General features: G+C 37.5%; 2 protein-coding genes across 3 annotated transcripts; one reads left to right on the top strand and one right to left on the bottom strand.

The window, feature by feature from the left end:
- Positions 1-973: 973 nt before the first annotated feature.
- On the bottom strand, positions 974-3,601 carry LOC121181855 (aromatase). Its single transcript, XM_041038047.1, has 9 exons — positions 3,451-3,601; positions 2,964-3,114; positions 2,713-2,867; positions 2,358-2,534; positions 2,119-2,233; positions 1,917-2,031; positions 1,644-1,806; positions 1,328-1,569; positions 974-1,225 (listed from the first exon to the last, which is right to left on the bottom strand). The coding sequence occupies exons 1-9, from the start codon at positions 3,599-3,601 to the stop codon at positions 974-976; spliced, it is 1,521 nt and encodes a 506-aa protein (XP_040893981.1).
- A 2,280-nt stretch (positions 3,602-5,881) lies between these two features.
- On the top strand, positions 5,882-14,678 carry LOC121181842 (gliomedin-like). 2 transcript variants are annotated; one of them, XM_041038021.1, is made up of 25 exons: positions 5,882-6,341; positions 7,387-7,438; positions 7,543-7,560; positions 7,649-7,711; positions 8,198-8,281; positions 8,516-8,644; positions 8,986-9,069; positions 9,161-9,250; positions 9,353-9,445; positions 9,860-9,937; positions 10,028-10,117; positions 10,400-10,492; positions 10,576-10,650; positions 11,108-11,182; positions 11,489-11,578; positions 11,675-11,767; positions 11,917-12,000; positions 12,159-12,212; positions 12,335-12,424; positions 12,517-12,609; positions 12,763-12,843; positions 13,016-13,084; positions 13,171-13,296; positions 13,385-13,535; positions 13,679-14,678. In XM_041038021.1, exons 1-25 carry the CDS (start codon positions 5,961-5,963, stop codon positions 14,139-14,141), a joined length of 2,799 nt encoding a protein of 932 aa, XP_040893955.1. In that variant the 5' UTR covers positions 5,882-5,960; the 3' UTR covers positions 14,142-14,678. The 2 variants fall into 2 exon arrangements, with proteins under 2 accessions (XP_040893955.1, XP_040893956.1); XM_041038022.1 differs by lacking the exons at positions 11,489-11,578; positions 11,675-11,767; positions 11,917-12,000; positions 12,159-12,212.
- Positions 14,679-15,725: the final 1,047 nt, after the last annotated feature.

Genomic DNA, 15,725 nt, shown 5'->3' with positions numbered 1-15,725 from the left:
TGATGTTCTTTCCTTTCCTCTCTCTGTGGTCTGTTTTTAATATTTGCTACTTAGGAACGAATATTTTGAGCCTTTATTGCATGAGCTTTAAGCCTACAGAGAATCTAAAAATGACATTTTCAAATGTAAAAACTGTTAATAACATTGTCCCTTTAGCACAATCCTCCTTTCTATACACATTTCTCAGTGTTTAAGAAGGAAAAAAGATACATCTTAGATACATCTACTTTATTTATTGTTTTTTAGTAAACAAGGGATGGTAAAAGAAAATGTTTCACCTGTACTCACCTCATCGGTTCCTAATCATTTCTACATAATTTCAGTGTGTGCTGAAATTATTAACATGATGTGTACAAACACTACTCACTATACTTTACTGTTCCCTCGATTACATTTAATACAAATAACTACCCATGTAAAGGAAACACATTGTGTATGTAAACTATCAAGGTTACACTATAACACTGCCTTCATCAACAAGAACTACTGTTAATTAACATGTACAAAATGAAAAAATGAAGGTGTTTGTCTCAGTCCAGCTTTCCATCATGCTGAAGTGCAGCTTGGCCCCATATTAATTATTTCTGTTGTTTCTGTCATTACAATTATTTGGTGACTCCCAAGACAACAAAACAAAAACTGAAGCCATGTTGATTCTGTTTTTTTTTTTTTTTTTTTTATATGGTGTCACCTGGGCAATAAGGTCGTTCTTGCACTGCTCTGTGTGGGCAGAAACTGCAAGCTGCATCCCTTTAAAGCTCTGTTATGTCGAAGTATTTAAAACATCTTCTGCAACATTCAACTCTGTTTTCTTACAAATATAAGCAAATATAGAAATATGATGCGCTGGAGGAGCAGAGTGTAAGAGAGTATTAGCAGCTCAGCAAATCTAACCCCTTCAAGTTAGCAGTTACATACTTTAACATATTCAAAACTATAAACTTCATCCAAAATGTAACAGCATCACTGTGTTTCAGAGCTGACTGTGTTGAAGTGGTGCAGTTCGTGGGATGAAGCGCATGGCCAGGCTGTGCTCTTCTTCCACAGGCTGCTGCGACAGGTTGTTGGTCTGCCTGATGCTGTTTAGGGAGCAGCCTTGACGAGGACACACTGTATAACGAGACAACAGAGTGACCAAGATGGCCTTCATCATCACCATGGCAATGTGTTTGCCCACGCAGGAACGAGGCCCGCAGCCGAAGGGCTGGAAGAAACGAGTCGGCACCTGCCAAACAGATAAACAGGTAAAGACTGAACTGGTGTTTTTGTTTGTTTGATTGTTTTTTCTTTTCAGAGCCACACATTTTTGAACATTCTGCTGACTCACGGTTTTGTCAAAGTTCATCAGGCTGAACTCTTTTGGTTTGGGGAAGAATTCACTCTTGTGCATGAGACCAATGTTGAGAATGATGTTGGTTCCTTTCCTGACTTTAGTGCCTTCGATGTTGTCATCTTCCAGAGCTTTTCGCATAGTGAAATCAACCACAGGATGAAACCTCAAAGACTCATTGATGAAATTCTCCAGCACGTTCATTCTTTGGTAATAAATGTTTTCAGCATCTTTTTCACCTGTAAGTGAAATAGTTTCATATTTATGTGTTGTAGAGTGAAAATGAGATTAATACAAGACAAATGCCACTTACTCAAGACAGTGTTAATCTCCTCCACTATCCTCAGCTCTACGTCTGGGTTTTGTTTCAGCAGCATCAGCATATAGAAGAGGCTGATGGAAAGCGTGTCAGGTGCTGCAATCACCATCTCTAGCACGCACTGCCTGACGTTATCTGCTGACAGCTCCCCATGGTTCTATTAAACAGAAAAATGAAGGTGCTTGGAAAACGTCAAACACAAAGGTTTATCAGGACAGTAAATCTGTTGGTGCAGATTCACTGAGAGAGAGAGAGAGAGAGACTGACCTGTGCAAAGATGAGCTCTGTTGCAAAGTCAAGATCATCATCCAACTTCTCAGTTTCATTAATAATTTGTCTTTTAATTTCAAGAAGGCTCTCCATCGCATCTTGCAGCTCTTGGCTGTTAGCACAAAAAGCAACACGAAGATTAGCTTGAAGAAGTTCCAAAACAAATGTTAATTTACTGGTGCGTGTGGGAGGATCTTACGCCGCTCTCTTATGCTTGTTGTACAGCCATCCAATCTTGAAGAATAGATCAGGCTTTATTAGAACTGTTTGCCAGGTCTCAAAGTAGTTTTGGATTTTCTTCAGCAAGTCCTTCTCTGAGTTATGAACGAAAAATAGTCAGGAGCTGCAGGCTTGAGTGCAAGGACTGGAAATGTTATTTACTGGCAGGAAATATACAGTTTGAGTGCAGAATTTACAGACAGTGAACATGCAGCTGACCATTGAGCGGCACCCTGAGGAAAAGCCTGTTGGAGATGTCCACCACTATGGCTCTCAGCAGATTTAGAGCATCCACATGTCCGGAGGAGTCGGTCATCTCCTGCAGGCTGTCCAGGTGTTTGGCAGTGGAGCTCACACAGATTGCCTCTGTCCTCTGGAGGCCGGGGCCTGTCAGGGCTGTGAGACAACCAAATAACTGTACAGTAATTCAAATTCCACAGAGCAGTGGTTCCACCACCATCAGATTTGAACCTGGAGGAATTTGATTTATTTTTGTTAACTTGTCAGATGTGGGAAATGTCTCGAAAGAGAGATGAAATAAGGCACTGCAATACACTCCATGTTAATCGCTCACCTTTAGCAAAGTATGTCCTCACTTTTTTCCAGAGTGGGACATCACTGTTGAAAATGATACCCCTCCCTTCCATCCCAATACACTGCAGCCCTTTTTTGCTGCCAAATCTGGCTGTGTAGTGGGCACTCCTCAAAACATGGTACACTACTGAAGACCTATAAATGAAACCAGACTTTGACATGATGATGATCTCATTACAGATTTGTGATATAATTTGTGAGTGCAAAAAGTTTTATCTTAAAAGGACTTGCTTGCTTAAAATGAGAGTCTCCTCGCCATTAATCCAAACCCGGACCATGCTGCCATATTTGTTGTTGTAGTAGTTGCTTGCTGTTCCAATCCCAGTCCACATGAACCTGATGTAGGAGAGAATAGGACCGAGCCCTGCCAAGAAAGAAGGACCTGGCAGAAAGAAACAGGTGGTGAATTAAAACATAATAGTTTCCTGCTATTAGCAAGCATCGAGTCTACTGATGTGACTTGTCCAAGTTAGGAATTGCAGAGAATTTACTTTTACTGAATTTGCATGAATTATATTGTCCTGCCATCTCTCATTGGATTATAAAACACCTACACAAGACATCAGTTTTTACAGTACTGTTTAAAGCACAAAATCCCTATTTAAATGAGATATTTCTCATGTTTCCTATGTTACTTCGACCTGCTTACACCTACAGTTTGTTCATGGGTATCAGTCTATACAAGTTATGTGAGGGAGCAGAGGCTGTGGTTCCTTACCTGGTATGTGAGACCGGTTTGTTTGGCTCCAGGCGTTGATGAGCAGCAGCAGCAGGAGAAGAAGAAGAAGCAGAAGGGAGGTGACTTCGGACACTGTGTCAACCACTATGGGGCCAACGGAGAGCGTTTCCAGTGGCAGCATTTTCTTCATAACTCCAGGTACATACACACACCTGAACGGACTCACTGTCTTCTGTCTGCCTGGAGACAGAGTTTGACCAGTGTTCATAGAGCTACTGTCTACTTCAACTAGTGAACAAATGAGCTCACAAAACAAGTGCCTTATGCTGTGGACAACCTTCCCTTTCATCCCTTGTAATGCTCTTGTCCTTCAGTGCTCACATGGAAAAAAAAAAGCTCTGGTACACATTAAAACCAAAATACACCCACATAAAGCTTTATGATGAACTGTTTGTTGCTGACAAAGCGGTTTGTACCTGGTACAGTTATCTAACATCCTTTATAATGGTTTATTGTTTTGCATAGCATTTATAACTTTTCAATCATTTTTAATTGGTGTATCCTCCAAGTTACTATGTTGAGTGGGTTGCATTATTTCCCGATTTTACTTTTTCTCTATTGTGGTGCTGCATCTTTTAAAACCTAAACAGGAGATCACACTGGTTTAAAAAGGCCGTGATGGATTTAAAATCAGTAAACATGAGCATAGTGACGATGTCAGGTCTTTATTGGAGTGATGGAAATAAAGGTTTTTGTTACTTAGAGAAGAGTGTAGAAGCGTATCATTATTCCCTCCTTGTGTAATAAAAAATGAAAGTAGTTCACTTTGCTTTATGTTTACACCCACCTACTTAAAAGCTGAAATGACTATGCAAAAACTCATGAATGCTGTCAATCAAAAAAAAAAAAAAATCCAGCAGAGTCCAGCACTGAATTCCTGAATATGTTTATGTTTTCTTATTTAATTCCAAACTAAGTAAATTCCACACAGAGTCCACTTTAAAAGTCCAATTTAATTTTTCAAAAAGAATAAAAAGTCAAGGTGGGATAACATCTTTAAAATATTAAAGCAGTGTCTTCAAGATCAATTTATTTACTGTTCTGAACAATTTTATTTTTAATTCTTCACTAACAAATGATCAAATTATTTATGATACTTACTTTTTTCTGTTGCTTCTCCTGACAAGTTGGAGTGCAGTTTGAAGAGAAACGTCCACTGGTTTTAAAGATGAACAGCCTTCTGCCACCAAATAAATCACAGGGATTCAAGTGTTTATAAATCCTTGGTTAAGCCGTCACTTCACTGGTTGCTTAGAAACATTTCCACTTTGGGGTTACAAATACCATTACATGGCAGAACACTGAACAGGCCAGATGACAGTGCATGTCTAAAGCACAAAACACCTTCTGAAAGAACAGAAAAGGTGTTTTCCTCCATACGAAGAAAAAAAACACTTTTATGGGTTGTACTCGCATTATGTTTTTTTTTTTTTTCCAGATGGGCTTACTTCACATTTAGCTTTGTTCAAAAGAAAGAAACCCCACTGTCCAATTCATCAGCCAAGGAGGCTTTTCAAGGGGAAATTAATTAGCTGGGTCAGACTGACCTGTGACAAAAGGGAGTAGGGATTTACCCAGCAAGTTCAAATAAGGAAACAGGGGAGTGAGAAACTGTTATCTCTATCATTTTAATAACTTAATCTTTTCCTTTCCTTTAGAATTTCCTTTAGAAATGCTGTTCACAGTGTATTCCTTCAACGTATGAAATCATAAATGCAAACTTGAAAGGGAAAACGGTGTTCGTGCAGAGACTGTGCATATAATGAGCTGTCCTTCAAGCTCAGTCCCACTGAATAGCTGATTGTTGATACTGGCTTCACATTTAGGGGTTTAAGTTGGAGCTTTTATTCCACATTGGCTGAAAAACTTTCTTTCTCCTTTGTAGTTCAGTTGCAACTTGAATGATCAGGGCTTTTTTCAAATAGAGGAAAATTTAAGGTTACTTGCATACCAACACAAGCTGAAAAACACATATAGAACATTGATTATTTGTAAATGCATATTTAGATAAATAAAAAACATCTAGCCACTTACATAAAAAATATATCTGGATACACATTCACATGCACATTCACATTCACATTCACATATTCACAGTCTTTTACTGAAAGTGTTCTGAAAGCTCTTTTGTAGATCCAAAGAATGTTCCCTTTGTTCACAACTTATTTTTTACACTTCCATGTAATTTTGTGTGGGATGGGCTGGTGACAATATTGAGAGGAAGTGTACTAGAGAGATGTGAAGCACTACACTGTCTGCAGGGTGTGTCATTCTGGAAATATGTACATTTGCTGCTTCTAAATCAAGCCTAGACTACAGATTATACTGTAACTGTTTCCCAGATGCTTGTTGTTACGCAATGCATCATGTGGTTCCCCCAGTAGTTACAGACAGATTTTGACATGTTTATTCCTCTCGACAGCTCGAACGTAGTTTCCCTCTGACGTCTCATCTGTTGGCAGGTGTTCAGTTATGTGCTGTATGTGCCCATGAATTTCAGAGCCCAGATCACTCTGCAGCAGAGTACCGGGAGACAGGGCACCAATATGAAGGAGCAAAGTGGAGTTTTTAACGCGTGCAAACTGCTGCTGGTGGGGATGTGTGTGCTGCTGCTGCTCCTCAGCTCTGCAGGTTTAGTGTTTCTATTGGTGCGGCAGAAAGAGCTCACGGAGGAGCTGGTCAGGTTGGACGCTCAGATGCAGGAGCTGTCACAGAGCTGCAAGCTGCAGGCAGGAATCCTGACAATGGACCCTGGAGAGGCTGCAGAGCTGAAGACCCTTCACCGTAGCAGAAGGAACCAGGAGGAAGAACCAACACCAAGTGAAGACAAGAAAGACATGCTGATGATGATGACATACTCCATGGTCCCTGTAAGACACCCAAATGTTTGATTATGGGCTCTTTTTGTGAGATAGTGAATATTACAGGTCATTCACTGTATTGTAAAACATGAAAAAAAAAGATTTAAGAAGTTCTGATTACTGTTAGTATGGGAGAGAACAAGTAAGGATTCTACATTTTCGTCTCTCATCTTAAATGTAAACATTTCCTCTCTTTTCCCTTTTGGGGAATGGAAAACGCATGTAATGCAAAGAATCCATGAATCTGTTGCAGTGATTAAGAAGGGGTACGTTTTTCCATTGACTGTTTCCTGGAAAAATGCTTTGAGTAGTGGAGCATGACTGTTGCCTGCTCCTCCCTCGGCTGTACTCACATCCTCGGGGAACTGGCATTTCTTCAGCAGGCACTACTGTGTATTTTGACAGCCCCTTTATCACTGATATGCAAGTCTTTGCCTAAAATAAAGTCTAGTGTCATTATTGGCCTGATGGATATAGATTTCACTCAGTAAATTCACTTTGTAATTATTTATAATTAGCAATAATAACAGGTATTATTTTCATTATCAGTTAATCTTCTAATTACTTTCTGGATGTACTGATCAATCCTTTAAGATAATAAATGGCAGGAAACAGTGAAAATTCCCAGTGCAAGTTCCCAGAATACAAGCTGACATTTTCAAGCTGCTTATTTTGTCCTATCAACAGTCCAAAACCTAAAAACAATCAATTTCCTATTGTAGAAGATGAAGAAAACCAGCAAACATTCATATGTAAGTAGCTGAAAGAAGTATTATATGAACAGTCACTTGACTATCAACATTGTTCCCAGTTGATATTTTGTCAATCGACTGTTTCAGCTCTAATAAAAGGAAAATTGTGAAACTAAAATGAAAGTAATCTTTTCCCTTGGTGCTGAGAGTAAATGCCACTGTTGCAGTTGTCCAGACATGACACAATAAAAACTGATCTTTGTTTCCAAGTGACTAAAAGAGCAGAGCAGTGTTGTTTGTCAAAGCGTACTTACAGTCAGTGCTTGTTTTACAGTGTCTTTTTTGTTTTTTCTTAATTTCAGATTAAATCCCTCATAGATCTGTGTAGCAGCTCTGGAGGAGTTTGTTTAACAGGTGCTCTTCATAAATTTTCACCATTGAAATACTGTGTTTTTATGGTCACTGATGCTTCTACAGTGTTCAGTTTGTGTGATACATCATTTATGTTTTTTTTCCAGGTCCACCTGGACCTCCAGGTAAAAAGAGACATTTTAGTTAACCGCATTAAGTTCTTAAGCTAAGCTGAATTTATTACAGAATAACAAAGTGCCTTTTCCATTTTAGGTTTGCCTGGTTCACCAGGACCACAGGGTGTGCCAGGGCCTGAGGGAAGACGAGGAAAAAGAGGTGAGAGATCTGTTCAATCTAATAATCCATCACAATAGACTAACCAAGACAAAGAAACGGAAGAGAAGTCAGCAACAAGTTTGAAACTGTCTTCCATTGTGAAACTATGGCTATGTAACATGAACATCCCACTCACTGTGTACAGGAGGCTTTGTTTACATCTGCCACTTAACTGGACTGATTACACCTTAATTATGCTGCATTTTGTTGTAGCTTGTTTTCAACAAGAAAGTCACTCTGTGGACAAAGTGTTTATCTTTCACTCATTCTCTGAAATATTTCATTTTTCCCTGAAGGCATCACAGTTTGGCACAGCTTGTGTTTTTCATTTAGAAAATGTTTTTCATGTTTGATCACCTGGTGACAGGTTCACAACCTTGTAATTAACACATAATCTTCCTGTTGTTAGTTTTTCTTTTCTTTCTTTTCCATTTTTGACTCATTCTTTTGAACTAATGCCAACAAACCTGTCAATGTACACTTTAGGACCTCCTGGAGAACCGGGACCTAAAGGAGACCCTGGGCCTCCTCAACTGAAAGGCGAAACCTGCAACAACATTCTCACTGACGGTGAGGGATTGCACCAGACTTGAACCTGATATGAATAATTTGTCTAACAGGGAGAAGACATTACGTCTCTCAAAGTCAATCAGACTGCATCCAATATTCCCCCAAGACTCAATTTTTGGTGAAATACAGTGACCCACATTAACTCTGTTGTAAAGAGTTTCTGTAATTGACCAGCAGTATTGTTTATTGGGCCAGTTTTACATGTCTGACTTGTAGCTATGTGTAAATTTGAAGGTCCTGCTGGTCCAAGGGGTCCACCAGGCCCACCGGGCCCACCTGGTCCTGCCTGCCCTGCCTGTTATTCTATTAAAGTGAGAAACAAGACCGCCAAAGGACAGGTTCATCAAACCAACATGCTGATGGGTAAGAACATCTTTCAACATAAAGCGCTGGCTCTAAACATTTTATAGTTGATCAGTATTTTTAGTAGACTGGTCATTGCACTATTGGTATTTGTAGAAAAAAATGAAAAAAAAAAAGTTGTTGCTGTAGCTGTTGGTCTTGTCATTGTTCTGTACTGCCTGAGAGCAAAGAAAAACTTGAGTCAAATTCCTTGTTTGTATGCACAAACATGGCCAATGAAACTGATTCTGATTCTGATTGACTTTTCATGTGTTTTACCATCCCTTTTTATTATGATCAGAAGTTTTAAAGTGTAAAAACACAAAAGTTAACTTTCCATTTCTCTTATTTTACATGTTTAGATACATCTCCTCCTTTCCTGACCACGGAGGCCTTCATTGAAACAAACACTGAAAACATTAGCAGGCCAACAATGAACAAGACTGGTACATTTACATCTATTGTGTACAACAATTGACAATTGTCCATACTGTTTCCACTAGTTGAATTTCATCTTTTTTCAATTTCTTTCTGCAGAATCATGGACACCACATCCAGCTGATGATGCCAGAAACATCCTGTATGTTACTGACTCTGAGAAACTTCTAGGAACAAAAACAGAACCTGGTAAAAGGCCATTTTGAACATTGGGAACACAGAAGACAAAATATATCTTTGACTGCATGAAAAACAAAAACATCTTAAATACAATTCTATTTTATGTTCTAGAGTCAGTATCATTTCATCCAGACAACAGCTACAACACCTTCAATGATACCAACACAGGAAATGTCACAGAGGCACCAACTGAATTGTCAACAGGTGGGAAATTCTGTGTTTTGAAGTGTACTTGTAAACTATCCCACATTTGTCTCTTGTGTCCCAGAGGCTCTATGCAATGGTTCCATTAGCATAATGTTTAATTTCACTCTACAGCCCTACTTTCTTTAGGCTGGAGTCACATTAGTGACTATATCACTGATACTACAGTGGCAAATGGTGAGAAAATCACACTGTATGTCCTGTATTTGGTATCAGTACTGTCCAATTCACTTGCACTTTGAATGGAAGGCAGATGTTACTGACAGACTATTTTACTGATATGAGTTTATTTAATTACACATTCATTTAATCTTAAATGCAAACTTTAATATACCTTAACATTATCTAGGAATCAGAGTGTTCTGCATTGTATTAAAAATTATGGTTGACCAAATTCTGTTTTATTTTCTGCAGAGTTAGTATCACTTCATCCAGACAGACTTGACACCTGGATCGAAACCAGTGTTACAGAGGCACCAAATGAATTTACAGGTAGAGGATACTGGAACTCAGCTTATTAATTTTTTGTACCCACAGATTTGATCTTAACGTCATGCCTTGCTCATCTTTTTCGTTCCACAGTGTTACCAACACCACGTTCAGCTCATGAAACCAGAGATGTTTTGAATTTTACTAACTTGGAGAAGCTCACAAATGTAGATAAGGAAACTGGTAAGCAATCATTTGAGGGATGGAAAGACTTCACTGACTAACCTCTTTGTTTTTTCCTTACAGTGGATATTTAATCTCATATCCTTTCTTAATATTAGAAAAGAATATGACTAACATTAACTCATAGAGTGGTTCAATATAAATAATTAGGCTTATGAATTGTGAATCAGAAGTATAAGCAGCAAAATGTACCTGAAGTCTCAAAAGTAAAAGTACAGAATATAAACTGTAATTATATATTATATGAAACATTTGTTAAACTCAATGCCTTTTATCTTCTAGTGTCAGTGTCACTTCAGAAAGACAACAGCCGCAAAAGCTTGAGTGAATCCAACACAGAGACTGTTACAGAGGCACCAATAAAATTATTAACAGGTAGAAAATACTGTTTTGGGTGTTATGTGTAGTGAGTGACCATAATGTCAACTTTATACATATTCTTCTATTTTATTCCATAGCCCCACTTTCTGTGAACCAAAACAGAGATGTTTTCAATGCCAGCAGAACCACTACTAATAAACCCATGAAAAGTGGTAAGAAACTGTTGTAATTTTATTAATAGCGGCTAATGCACATTCCACAGTTTTTTGCTTTCCTCAAAACCTGTCCATCCTCCTTAATGTGCTGATTTAAAGATTGAAGTTTTTTCCAAAGATCAATGAAATACATTAGCAGCAGTATGATTTATACCTTGCACAAAAAGGAAAAAACAAAAGTGAATTTTTCATATGTAATATTGGCTACAAACAGGTAAACAGGTATTATTCTACGGTTACAGTTTGGGACAGTTTAAGTGACTATTAAAAGTATTGGAGACTACTTACAATATTTTTCTTACAAATATTAATTAGCAACTTGAATTATAGTAAAAGACAGAACATTACAGAGACACCAATAAAATTATTAACAGGTGGGAAAACCATTGAACATTGAAATTAAGTATAACTTTCTGCCCTTTAACACCATTAAAATACTCATTTTACACTACAGGCCCACTTTCTAAAGAACAAAACGCTGATGCTGTCAAAGGCAGCAGAACTGTGATGACAACACCCATACAAAGTGGTAAGAAACTCTTTCATTATATGTACAGTATTTGATGTGAATATTGACTGGTACAATTTAAGTTTCGATATGATATATTTTATGATAGCTATGATAGATATTTTTATAGACTCCCAGAATGACAAGCTAAATTTAACTAGCAATGAGAAATGGACAAAAACTGGTGAGTGAACTTTGTAAATCTAAGTTTCAAATTACACAAACAAATTAAACATTAAACAAATTAAACAGCAATTAATTATTATTGGCACTGATATTTAATGTCTGTACATCTTTCCAAGTTGAATCTGATCTTTCTTTCTGCAGAATCATCAACACCTCTTCCACCTGACAACAGCAGAGATGTCTTGAATGTTGCTGACTCTAAGAAACTTCGAGACACAAAAACTGAAACTGGTAAACAACCATTTTGTGTTGCAGCAAGATTTTAAAGACAAACCAAACTCTGAGTATATGAAAAGAGCATAATCTAAATGTTCTTTTATCTTCTAGAGTCAGTATCATTTCATCAAGATGACAGCCATGGCAACTTGAATGATAACAACAGTGAGACTGTCACAGGGGCACCAATTAATGTATTAACAAGTAGGAAACACTCTTTTTTGAATTATATGTAAAAGTTATGAGAACCTAAAAACATTCTCTTTTGTCTTTTGTATCTAATGCTGTACGATAACACCATAAGTAGGTATATGTATCTATCTACAGCATGTCTGTTTCATTTCATGTTACAGCCTCACTTTCTGGGGAACAAGGACAAAAGAGGGACACTTTCAATACCAGTGGAAACATCATCATCGATACACCCATGGAAAGTGGTGAGAAACTGTCTCACAATATGTACTGTATTTGATGTTAGTATTGACTGGTACGATTTAAGGTTCACTATGATATATTTTATGAAAGCAAACTCTGCTTAATGTATATCTCTTATTTAAGAAAATGTGAGTTGATTTATTTCACATTATTTCTATAGACTCCCAGAATGACAATCTAAATTTAACTAGCAATGAGAAATGGACAAAAACTGGTGAGTGAACTTTGTAAATTTAAGCTTCAAATTACAGGACTAAACAACAATGAATTATTATTGGCACTGATATTTAATGTCCATACATCTTTCCAAGTTGAATCTGATCTTTCTTTCTGCAGAATCGTCAACACCTCTTCCACCTGACAACAGCAGAGATGTCGTGAATGTTGCTGACTCTAAGAAACTTCAAGACACAAAAACTGAAACTGGTAAACAACCATTTTGTGTTGCAGCGAGATTTTAAAGACAAGCCAAACTATGAAAAAAAGCATGTTAATCTAAATTTTCTTTTATCTTCTAGAGTCAGTATCATTTCATCAAGATGACAGCCATGGCAACTTAAATGATAACAACAGTGAGACTGTCACAGGGGCACCAATTAATTTATTAACAAGTAGGAAACATTCTTTTTTGAATGACATGTAATTGTGAGTAATAATAACCTAAAAACATTCTCTTTTGTCTTTTGTATCTAATGTTGCACTATAACACCATTAGTATGTATATATATCTATCTACAGTATGTCTGTTTCATTTCATGTTACAGCCTCACATTCTTGGGAACAGGGACAAAAGAGGGACACTTTCAATACCAGTGGAAACATCATTGATACACCCATGAAAAGTGGTAAGAAACTGTCATGTGCACCATATTTACTTTCAGTACTGACTTTAAGATGTAGTTTATTAGATATCTCAAAACCATCTATCATCTTTAAAATGCTGAAAATTTAAAAATATAATTTATTCAAAGGTTCAGCTTTGTGAAAATAAAAATCTGCCTTTTTCTTTTTCTGAAGACTCTTCACATCCAGCACAAACAGCCAACAAGATCAATGTGACAACCAATGAGAGATGGACAAAAACTGGTTAGCAAAATGGGTAAAAAATAATCTATGTATCTATCTGTTGACTAACTTTTCAAATACTAAAATATGTTTCCTTATTCATTTAGAGTGCAATCTTAAATCTATTAAATGTTCTGAGAAAACCATCAAAATGAAATTTACTTTTGGAGCCTGGATGTCAGATGCGTCACAGCTGGATGAAGGTCCATACTGGCTGGCCGACCATTTTTCAGGTGAGTTATGCAGCAATTGTGGCGCTTTCATCATTCGTCAGAGTTTAGTGAATCATCGTGGGATAACATGTTAACATTTCTTCCCCAGGTCGACTTTTATTGGAGTACGAGAATGTTTCAGCATTTCAGAGCAACAGTGACAAAACTATAGACATCAGGAGATTCTACCAGGGGTGTGGCCATGTTATTTACAAAGGGTCATTTTACTTCCACAATGCAGGAACAAACAAACTTTTAAAGTAAGACTTTGTGTAAAATATGTATAAGACATTGCTCGTGTCTTAGTACCGTTCCCATTCTGAAATTTGTTGTGTTTGTGTCATGTAACATGTTTTTGAACACAGCCTTTTAACTTACCTGTGATCCATTTTTGGTTTTACAGGTTTGACCTGAACACAAGGAGAATACACAGACTTTCCATGGCAAACAGCAGATATAACAACCTGACTTATCTTTTCAGCAACTCAAAGACGTACTTCAAGTTTGCTGTGGATGAAAATGGACTGTGGGTCATTTTTGCGTCAGATACAGATGATCATACGATGGTTGCGAAGCTCAACCCTGACACATTCTCTGTGGAATCTGTGATTAACACTGCCTACCCTACAACTAAAGCAGGAAATGCTTTCATTGTATGTGGGGTGCTATATTTTACAGATGATAAAGACAGAAGAGTGCAATATGCCTTTGATTTAAAGAAAGAGAGTCCTTTTGATGCAAGTTTTGATTTACGGCCAGCTAATGGCATCTTGGCTATGCTGTCATACTATCCCAACAAAAAGCTTTTGTATATGTGGAACAACAGCAGTGTGAAAACATGCAGAGTTAAACTCAAAGGGACCTAAAAATAACCAAAAACCTTTTAATATGGCTTCTATATATATCTATATATCTATATATCTATATCTATACATAGATATAGATATAAATATATCTATAGATAGAGAGAGAGAGAGAGAGAGAGAGAGAGAGAGAGAGAGAGAGAGAGAGAGAGAGAGAGAGAGAGAGAGAGACAGAAAAACATTTGTTTTGAGAGAAACATTTGTTTTCATGAATTTCACATTCAGATTAAAAGAGCTGCAACAGTCTGATTTTAGGTTTTGCAAGAACATGAGAAAAAGAGTCTGTTCATATCACAGTCATATGACAAAGTGCTTTGCCCAAAACAGCCACACTGACTGTTGTGCAACTCAGAAGAGGACCCTCTGCTCTGAACATGCATGCTTACTTGTAAGAGAACCTCTGCCTGCAGAAAAGCCAAGGATGGATTACCAGTTGGGCAAAGCAGGCAAGTGTGTTGGGGCCCCAGGCCCCAGGTATTCATGTTTGTCAATTGTTTATTTGTCAATATCAGTATCACCATCAATAAAGAAGTTTCTGCAGTTTTATCTTATTTTTTAGAAACTTGGAGGGATCACAACATCTAAACGCTCAGGTAATGGGGTATTAGTGGTCAGTAGCCCTCTGGGTATTAATCCTGCATGACAAAAACAGTACAATTTACCTCTTATACAGACTTATGAAAGCTGTAGTCTCATCAAGTTAGAGCAGCAGGGAAGAGACCTGATCTTTGGAGAGAGAAAATGCCTTAAATTAGTTTTAAACCAGACTTGAGATGTTCACCTAAGTGGGTTGTTTTTGCAGGTCTCAAGTGTAATTGTTACTGTACACTTTGAAGCAGGCATGGGGTGATTTGGCTCTATCATCCTACTTTGGATGTCACTCTGTATCAAGAAATAATTCATATTTAATTTTACTGTGAATTTTAAATGGTGACATTACCATTCTGATCATACAGACAGAGAGGAGTCATGTCCTCTTTTTGAAGCATATAAGACAGCTTCATGCTTGATTCTTGCATGCTGCCTGGCTTGTGAATTATCAGTGGATCTGGTCCTGCACACAGCTAGTGAGCTGCAGTGAACAGATAGATGGCATGCACTGAAATTTAACCAGAGGTATAGGATGTCTGTGGTGCAAAGATGGTTTAAAGTTTAAAGACAAACCAGCTGGGTTTGGGGCTTACAAAGGGAACAGAGAATAAATCGAGGGATCTACAGGAAGTTATGCTACATGTTTCTCTTTATTTAAATCATTATGCATGACTGTTACAGGAAAAAGATATTTTGAATGCCACTAATAAACATGAAGGCCGTGTTAACTTTCTTGAAAATATCGATTTATACAAAAAGGGAATTGTGCCCAGAGATCAACTGGCAGAGTGTGCCTCATAGGATTGTTACAGGATGTTACATAATCGTGCTAGAACTGGCTTTCCTCTCTGATTTGTGATTATCTGGGAAAAAATGGATTGACTTGCGCCTCATGGCTTTTGTTTTTTGTCCAGCATTTATTTTATTAAATGGTATCACACTTTTTACAGTTTTTATTTTCTTTGTTACTGTTGTTTTTATTGTTTATTTTATTGT

Source organism: Toxotes jaculatrix, chromosome 5, assembly GCF_017976425.1.
Source record: "Toxotes jaculatrix isolate fToxJac2 chromosome 5, fToxJac2.pri, whole genome shotgun sequence".
NCBI classification, from domain to species: Eukaryota; Metazoa; Chordata; class Actinopteri; family Toxotidae; genus Toxotes; species Toxotes jaculatrix.
The sequence above is the reverse complement of the archived record's forward strand: the minus strand, read 5'-3'. Positions and strand labels throughout refer to the sequence as shown.

Coding starts and splice junctions, on each gene's coding strand:
- LOC121181855 (XM_041038047.1), bottom strand. CDS start 3,601: ATGAAGAAAATGCTGCCACTGGAAACGCTCTCCGTTGGCCCCATAGTG. Junction 2,234..2,357: donor CCTCAGGGTGCCGCTCAATG/GTCAGCTGCATG, acceptor TTCATAACTCAG/AGAAGGACTTGCTGAAGAAA. Junction 2,032..2,118: donor AACAAGCATAAGAGAGCGGC/GTAAGATCCTCC, acceptor TTGTGCTAACAG/CCAAGAGCTGCAAGATGCGA.
- LOC121181842 (XM_041038021.1), top strand. CDS start 5,961: ATGAATTTCAGAGCCCAGATCACTCTGCAGCAGAGTACCGGGAGACAG. Junction 12,001..12,158: donor CGATACACCCATGGAAAGTG/GTGAGAAACTGT, acceptor TTATTTCTATAG/ACTCCCAGAATGACAATCTA. Junction 12,844..13,015: donor TGATACACCCATGAAAAGTG/GTAAGAAACTGT, acceptor CTTTTTCTGAAG/ACTCTTCACATCCAGCACAA.